This window comes from Dipodomys merriami, unplaced genomic scaffold, assembly GCF_024711535.1.
Source record: "Dipodomys merriami isolate MVZ:Mamm:240054 unplaced genomic scaffold, mDipMer1.0.p SCAF_49, whole genome shotgun sequence".
NCBI classification, from domain to species: Eukaryota; Metazoa; Chordata; class Mammalia; order Rodentia; family Heteromyidae; genus Dipodomys; species Dipodomys merriami.
In genome coordinates this window covers 9123434-9132733 of record NW_027206057.1, presented here as the reverse complement: position 1 = coordinate 9132733, position 9300 = coordinate 9123434, and the positions used below count along the sequence as shown (strand labels likewise).

General features: G+C 37.2%; 1 protein-coding gene across 1 annotated transcript; it reads right to left on the bottom strand.

Moving 5' to 3' along the window:
• Positions 1-1788: 1788 nt before the first annotated feature.
• On the bottom strand, positions 1789-9210 carry Maip1 (matrix AAA peptidase interacting protein 1). The gene is made up of 5 exons (XM_069995750.1): positions 8727-9210; positions 5603-5674; positions 5125-5251; positions 3552-3699; positions 1789-1921 (listed from the first exon to the last, which is right to left on the bottom strand). Exons 1-5 carry the CDS (start codon positions 9174-9176, stop codon positions 1843-1845), a joined length of 876 nt encoding a protein of 291 aa, XP_069851851.1. The 5' UTR covers positions 9177-9210; the 3' UTR covers positions 1789-1842.
• Between the last annotated feature and the right edge of the window lie 90 nt (positions 9211-9300).

The following is a 9300-nucleotide window of genomic DNA, read 5'->3' as shown; positions in this document are numbered from 1 at the left end:
AAGGTGGCTCAGTGGTAGAGCGCTTGCCTTGCATGCTTGAGGCCCTGGGTTCGATTCCCCAGCACCACATAAGCAAAAAGAAAAAAGCTGGAAGTGGTGCTGTGGCTCAGGTGGTAGAGCGCTAGCCTTGAGCTGAAGAGCTGAGGTACAGTGCCCAGGCCCAGAGTTCAGGCCCACTATCGGACCCCCCCCCCAAAAAAAAAAAAAAAAGAAAAATGCTGAATGAACATACATTCTGTAGTCTGTACATCATCATGTGCTGGATCCTATGGTAAGTACACATTTAACTGTATGTGTAATGGAAGAATTTTGGATCCCTACCAGAGTTGTATGAAAATTCTAGTTGCCTTTATCTTTACCAACACTTGGAATTGGCACCAGCAAAGATCAGTATATCAACTGTATGTCCTCCAAGGCTTTGCATGTTGAAATCTAATCTTCATTATGAGGGTAGGAACCTAGTGTATCTGAAATTATGGCCATGGATAAAGTCATTAGGGTGGAGTCCCTGTAATTAAATCCTGATAGCTTTGTTTTCTTCTTTTACTGGTATTTCAAAGAGCAATTTTATCAAGTTCTAGTTCAACAATTTCTTTCATGGTTCAACTCTGTCCATCTTAAGATGACAAAGAATTTCTCCTTCTTTCTAGAATTTCTAGCTTTAGCTTTTGTTTAAATATATGATCCATTTCATATTCTAAATTTTTATGGTGTGAGAAAAGAGATGAAATTAATTTCCTGTATAAAGTTAATCAAAAGTTGTTTTTTAAAAAAATAAAGACTACTTTTTTCCTCATTGAATCTTTGTTCCTTCATCAAAAATCAGTTGCCTACATTTTCAGGGGTAGATTGTGAACTCCATCCTCTCTACATTGGTCTTTAGCAAGTCTCATGAAACATGTCTCTTAGTAATAAACTCTTATTTCTGACCATCTGTCACTTTCAGTTAAGAGAATTGTTGAAGGTAGAATTCTAAGTCAACAAGTTGCGTATTTTTTCCTTCTGTATTTTAAGATATCATGCAAGGTTCTCTTATTTGCTATTTGAGAAAATGGGAGTCATTATCTTGGTTCCTCTGCATGGAATCCTTGTTTTTATTTCAGCTGCTTTTACAATTTGTCTGATTCCAGCAATTTCATTATGATGTATGTTGGTGAGATATTTATGTGTAACCACACTTGTTGAATTTTGTGAATCTGTGAGGTTACAATTTTCATTAATTAGAGAAAATTCTGGCCATTAAAAAAATACTTATTTGCTTCCTTATTTCAAGTTTTAGAACTCAAAATACAAGTATGTTATCTTCTTGTAGGAACTGAGACATTGTTGCTTTGGGATTTTGAAAGTTATTTTTCTCTTATTCGTGTTCACTAATCTTTAGTGTTGCAGAGACAAATCTATGATTATTCCATACATTTCTTCTAGCTAGTAACAAACAAATGCCAAGCTGTTATGTGTTTTAAAAATAAAATTTACCTATTCTTAGATTAATTGTATAAATGTGTTGGCATGATAAAATTTAAGGACTATTAATTTAGAGATATACAAATAGTTTCAGTATTTTATGATGTCTATCAACTTAGTTTGTATGTAAACATAAAACACCGAAGAAGATAATAAATATGACACCAATGTGATGGTTTTTTTTTTTAATTTGACCTCTTTTAAAAAACACTAATGATCTGTGGAAAATGCATTATTGTAATGTGCCGATGTACTACAAGGAGTAATTCAAAATAATACAAAAGTAATCCACAGACTTGATTAAGCGAAGATCAAATGATCCAAAGTTTTTCACAGCAACTACTCAAAGTCCAGAAGCTGATTTTCTTCCAAGAAAGATTATTCTAGTAACTTTGAATGTTCAATCCGTGCAATGGTCCAATCAGGCTTTACTCCTTGTGTAAATTCCCTCTGAAATCTAGGAAAGATATTATAAAAGTATAAATCTTACAATAGCTGAAATACTTCTTCAATAACTATATATAATTGCAAATGTGTATTACAAGCTGCTTTTAACAAGAAGCCAGTTTAACATTAATGGTAAATAAAAAGTAAAGTTTAACCTGTCAATTGAATCACAAAAACTGTACCACAAAAACTGAAGTACAGTTCCAACTAAAGTAAGCACTAAAGTAAGATGCTGATTTACTTTCAACATCTGCCAGTTCTGGGAAGAAGCTAGGATATTATTCTACTTATACTAGCTAAACATATGTCTAGTACAAACAGAAATAAACTAGATTCTGGTGGTGCAAAAAGTACTTCAAATTTAAAAATATATATGTATGTATATATACACACCATAGGAAAAGCTGTTTCTCAAGTAACATTGCTATAGTTACTAATTAGGAATAAATAAATGAAGTTTGGTTTATATGCTACTAAATCAATCTTCAATATATGAGTGTTCTTGAGCTTCTTATTAGAAATCTCAGGGAAGACAAAAGTTTAGTATTGATGATAGGGATGCTTAAAAATGTCTTTAAAAAGAGAAAATTCAGTAGATTTACGTAAATATATAGAATAGTCTGCATAATAAGCATGTAAAAGACATGTAATTCAAATATAACTTAGTAAAACAATGCATTTTCTTTCTTTGAACATATTCAGAATTTATTCATTATTTGAAATCAAATTTGTATAACTTGGGCAAAACAACAACAGCATTGTCTTTAAAGTATTAACTATGCCTCTATTGATTTGTTCTAGTCATTTGTTGTTCCAAATTTTATTAGTACAAAAACATAATAAAATGTCTTTAAAATATTTTGCTAATTTCTTACTGAAAGTATTCCCTTAAGGGCAGAATTTCTTTGGTTTTGAATCTGTACTTAGCATAGGTGACTGATAAATGTCTAGTAATGAAGAGTTAACATGCCAATTTTGGCTGATTTTATTTTCCAAAGGTGGCTGCAAACATCATATACACCTCATGTGTTCTTCTGTAGTTTGTCTGGCCATACCAATTGTTGCTCCAAAGAGTTGGATCTCTTCACAGCCTTTAAAGTTCACAGGTCCAAAGACTAGTGTGACAGACTATGGGAAATGCTTCTGTTTTACTTTAGGGCATAGAATCTAATCAGCTGAATAAAAAATAAAACAAGAAACCTACTATAAGCCCAAATCACAAAGAGAATGATAGGTTGTGGTGATGCCAAGAAACACCAAGATGCCACACATGAGAAGATATTGTGGAAATGAATCCTCCTGTCATCCTAGTGGATGGCAAGTGAAATGGAGAAAAACCCACAGGTGAGCTTTCCACAGTTCTCTTCATAGTGAAATCACAGGTAAAATAGATGTCTGTTGGAAGCCACTTGTGCTTTGTTTCATAGTAGTAAATAGCTGAAACATTAAACTCAGCAGTATTACTTCTAATTTTTAAAAAAATATTATTAAAAGTATTTCACATCCAGAGTGTCTTTATGCCTTTTTTGTCTTTTCAAATGTGTCAATTTTAAAACTTCTCTTCCCCAAACTCCCTTTAGACTTTCACACTGCCTTTCACATTCCAGAGAAAGGAAAAAATGATTCATGATCATACTTACTCATAGCTTGCACTAAGAAGTTGTTTAGTTTCCACGTTCTGATCTCCCAACTTAACCTGAAATACACTGGCTCCACTTAAAGTTTCACTGGGGATTTTGGCACTCGTTAGATACCAAAAGCACATCAGTATGTTAACAAACTTCCTTCCTTAGAGAAAAACACACACACACACACATATACAAACCACAATAATCTATTAACCATATATCCAAAACAAACCAACAATAATATACATCAAACTGCACATGCTCTGGTGAAACTAGTTTTAATAAAAATTAATACAATAATTAAGTAATATTAATGCTCTTTACTTATAGAAAATTGTCTTAGGGTTTGTCTTTCTCCCTATATCCCACTAGAATAAAGTTACTATATTCTGAGTATATACTTCACTAAGTGTACAATATGAATTATTCTTAATTTACAGCATTTTCTAAAATTATAAGTTTTATGGCAGATGTCTGTTGTCAATATTAAAATGGGGGGAGGCCTGCTAAGTAATTAACTGCCTCAAAGAATAAGGGCTCTTTTCTTTCTTTTGGGGGGAAGGGTTTACAGAGCTTGTTCAGTAGGAACTCTACTACCTGAGCCATGCCTCCAGCTTCTTTGGGGGTCTCACTTTATGCCCAGGCCATCTGGGCTGTGATCATTTTATTCATTCTTTTCCATGTCTTAGGGATGACAGACATGTCACTTTGCCAGCTGTTGGGTATCCCCTGTAGCTGGGATAGCAGCTACACCACTGTGCCAGGCAGTGGTTCAGATAAAGTCTAGTAAACTTTCATGCCCAGGGTTGGTCTCAGACTGAGTTTCCTCTACCTTTACCTCTCAGCTACAATTATACCTCTCAGCTACTGTAATGGTTTAAGCATCATCTTTTTTACCCTAAGTTTTTCTACTATACTTGGCAATTATCACAATACTGTATCTAAAAATAAGTTAGTAACTACACTGCTAACATGAAATCTGGAATACCAGAGAAGAAAATATTTATCACCAAAATACCTTTATAAATATTTTGTAATGTACACAAAATTTTTCTAACTATTAAGAATCCTCTATCATTACTACCTTGGGAAGTATATAAATTAAGTCTAGATTTCCTGCATGCCTGGCATATAATATATATCCAAATATGTAAAAAATTAATCCATCAATGAACTGTCAGGACTGCTACTTGGAAAACGTACAGATTAGAAAAAGAAAAGAACCAGATAAACACTAAACTTCCAACAATTTTCACTATTCCCAGTCTGGAGTTCTAAAGTTAATAGGTTTTTCCTATCAGTCTGAGACTTAAGCAGTCTCAGCCAACTTTTGATTTGCTTGCTTATCCTAAATGGACCATTTTGTCAATCTAAGTAATGATTTTCTCTGCTGTGTATTAAATAGTGGTACCAAAATACCTAAATAGGAAGGTATTCAAAATATCATATCTCAACTCTTTGAGAACAATGAACATCTGTTCATTGATATCCACCTATGCAGACAAAACTCTACTATTTTTGGTCACTACTTCAGCTTATCTGGACAACTGTGTATCATTTAAAGTTACTTATACGCCAGCATTACCTTTCTCATCATAGTAAATGGAAATGTCTCCTGTTGATGTATAGACAATTTCATCTATGTCAGCAGCAAGAGCATTTTTATGATTATCAGGTAATGAGGTAACCTTTTCTTTGAGTACCTGTAACACCTAAGTTTTGAAAAAAGCAAACCATTAGTTCACAATTAAACTTTGTAAAAAAATCTTCACTGTGGAATGAATTCTTCTATTTTTTACTAATCTTCAAAAGTGAGGCATTTAATTAAAGCCATCTAAATATTCAAGTAGATACTTCCTAATAGAACATTACAAAAATAGAAACTAAAAGACACCATAATTAGTTATTTGTGCCCTTCTGTAGTAGGAATGATTCCAGCTTTTATATAAAGGTAGACTCTACTTTGACTGCCGGCACACACAATATTTTTAAGCATAATGTGTACCATTCTATTACAAGAGAAACATACATTTACTTTTAAGAAAAATTAGAAGCATACTCACCTCTTTGGCAACAAGTTCTTCCAAAAGATCAAATTTACACTGTGATAACAACTTGGATACATGTGCAAAAGCCTTAAAAAATAGAGTAACAATTAGCATTTCAGAGTATAATGCATATTACTATACAATCTTACATGGCTAAGTTTAACAGGTTATTCTGTAGTAAAGGTGACAATTTCAAATATAAATTTAACAATGTTAGGCATGGCACCTTAAAAAGTTGGTTGACTTTTCTTAGATCGCATTCCTACATATATACTAGGGATACAACAGCTAATTAATTATACTAACTCTCAAGACCCAAGAAATGACAGTGCATGCCTCAGACCCATTGCAACAATGACACATGTACAAGACACTATGTCCAAAAATGAACTTTACAATTTAGGAGCGGGGGTGGGGTGGTGGTGGTGGTGGTGGTTGTGGAGATGGGAGGGAAAGGATGGTAGGGGAAAAACTAAGGAGGAGCCAACAATGCTTGATAAGAAATGTTCTCATTACCTTGCTTATGTGATTGTAACCCTTCTGTACAGTATTTTCACAATAAAAAACATTTAAAAACCCACCTCATATATATGTAGATGTACACATATTTGTATGTTATGTACATGTATACATATATATTCTAATAACGACAAGGTAAATAACCATTTGGCAATTATACAAGGTACTTTTTTTTTTTTAAGCCAGTCCTGGAGCTTGGGCTCTGGGCCTAGGTGGGTACTGTCCATGAGCTTCTTTTGCTCAAGGCTAGTGCTCTACTACTGGAGCCACAGTGCCACTTCGGCCTTTTTTTTTTTTTTTGGTAGTTTTCTGGTCATTCAAGAGACGAGTCTTATGGACTTTTCTGCCTGGGCTGGCTTCAAACTTCAATCCTCAGATCTCAGCCTCCTGAGAAGCTAAGATTACAGGTGTGAACCCCCCAGTGCCCAGCCTACAAGCTACTTCTTAATCACATATAGCAAGTAACTTTAGACTATTTTGGGAGTGTGAGAGAGTGTGCTGGTTTGCAGCTTAAACCTTATTGATGGAGATAAGGTAGGTTTCAGAAAGTGTGAGGAAAGAGAACAAGTTTATCAACTAAAACAGTGGATCTGAAACTTGAAATAATAGTGCAATTCTTCACATTCCTAGTAATGAGAAGTGAAACTTAAAATTAGGACTTTTTTCTTCCATGGGTTTTCAGTCATTAAGAGGGTCATAACAACAACAAAACTCAGGGGCATTAATCATCAAAGTCTACTTGCTGCTGATGGGTGTGTGCTGTACTATACTCCCAGGTTCAGGGAGTATCTGTAAACTCTCTGAAAGGGTACACTTTCTTTTCACTGATTATCCTTTAAGGAACGTGGAGATGCTCAATTAAGCTTGATCAAATACTTGGCAGGAATTTCTAATATCCAACGACAAGAGGCTCTCTAGTACTTTGGAAATGTTATCCCATTTCTCATCATAATCTTAGCCAACAAATTTAATCTTACCCAACCAAATCCACTCAATTTGTTCAGGGAGGTGTTCTTCATTATGTCCTTTTATGAAAACACATATGTTATTGCAGGTGTTGAAGAACTGTTTTGCTTGATCTGACTGGTATGCTCAATAACTATGGGTTTAAAGAAATCATCAAATATTTTTCCATAGCTGATCCAGACATTTGATTTTTGGACGTCAGAATGGTTAATTGAACAAAAAACTTGACTTAGAGCAAAAGTGAACATAAATTGGATGATGGGGTAGAAATATAGTTTGACTGCAAGGAAGGAAGTTAAAATTGTTGGCAGCTAGGATCAGAGAAATTTCAAAAGTGTTCAAACTTCCTCTGTGTGTTCAGAGGCAAAAGAATGATGGCCTGACTCCTGCTCATGACAGGAAGATGATTTTCATTCCATACACACACATGAGCTGGTAGTTACATATGTATTATGAAGTGGAGAGATTGACATGGTCATCAGAAGACAGTAGGGACATACCAATTTACCTCTGCATGTACAACTGATGTGGAAAACTAACATGCGCAGAGAGGTTTATCCCCGCATTATGCTGCTGAATTAGGCATATTAATCAAACTTGGTCTTTGCACTTTAACTTTTCAAAAAATATATAAACACATATAAAGCAGTTAAGAGTTGACTTGGAAGCAGAGTTAATACTGACATTGACTACATAAAGTTGAAAACACTCCATTTATAACGGTCAGGATTTTGATTATAAAAATAATCTCCAAGAAATTAGAACAAAAAGCACTAGCATGTGGTCAATACTGTGAAATGATTAGACTTATAGTATGAGTAAGAAGTTTATGTTGGTATAGATTGGGAAATAAACTATTGTTTACCAAGAGTTTTGCAATATTTGGGGAAGACAAACTAAGAAAACCTGGAGAGGCTCAGATGGTCTTAGAAAAACACGTGTGCATACAAAATCTGCAAATAATTTCAGGATTCAAAATGGCAAGGATAAGATACCAGTCATTAAGAGGGTCATAACAACGACAAAACTCAGGGGTATTAATCATCAAAGTCTACTTGCTGTTGATGGGTGTGTGCTGTACTATACTCCCGGGTTCAGGGAGTTTCTGTAAACTTTCTTTCTTTTCACTGATTATCCTTTAAGGAACTTGGAGATGCTCAATTAAGCTTGATCAAATACTTGGCAGGAATTTCTAATATCCAACGACAAGAGGCTCTCTAGTACTTTGGAAATGTTATCCCATTTCTCATCATAATCTTAGCCGACAAATTTAATCTTACCCAACCAAATCCACTCAATTTGTTCAACGAATATTATGAACTGCCGACTGTGCACCCTTCATTTTTCCTCTCCCATTTTGCAGATTTGGGAAATTACAGCCAGAAAGGGGGACGGGCGGGAGAGGGGAGGGGAAGGCAACCCGTTTTAAAAGTAGCAGAAACGAGTCTCTTTCCGTCTGAGTCGCGTGAACAACACCATCGTGTGCTTTCACGGACCCCTGCGCTGGCCGCCACGGTGCAAACACACCCAGACCCTCGCTTTTAGAAGTGACTTGGAGGACACGGTATCTGGGGAACTGCCAGCGGTTTTTGGTGATTGAGGTCGCCCCTTCAACACTGGGGTCAAAACTGGTCCCCTAGGGAAGCGAACAAACCTGCTTCGCCCCCTCAGAGAACTCGGCGATGGTGAACTCCTTGTCGAAATAGGCCCAGATAAGGAAGGCGTAAATTCGAGTCCGGACCCAGTTGATGGGGTTGGAGAAGCCCAGGATGATCATCTTGGTTTTCTGGCGTGGCTGGGGCGGCTCCTCGGTGCTGTAGCTGCGCGAGGGACGAGCGGGAAAAGAGGCGAGGGCTGCGGGGAGCGCAGGGGGGCTGAGCAGCGGCCGCCGGGGGCCCCGCACGGGAGGCGCCGGGGCCGCCATCGCCCAAGCGCCGCGGGGACAGGGAGCCGCTCCCGAGCCCAGGCGGCGGCGGCACAAGCAGCAAAGTCCGGCCCACGACAGTCTCACCTCGGTGCCCCCAGGAGCTCGCAGCCGGGCGGCCCCGCCAGGCAGCGAACGGGAGAACCGCGGCCGCAGAAACAGCCCGGCGGCCAGCGCCATGTTGCTGACCTTTCACCCCTCTGCTCGCTTGTGCAGTGGCGTTAGGAAGCCGGAGGGGAACCACGCGGTGGGGAGAACAGGGACCCATCCGGAGCCACGCAGGCCGGTGGCGGCCACCTCTAGT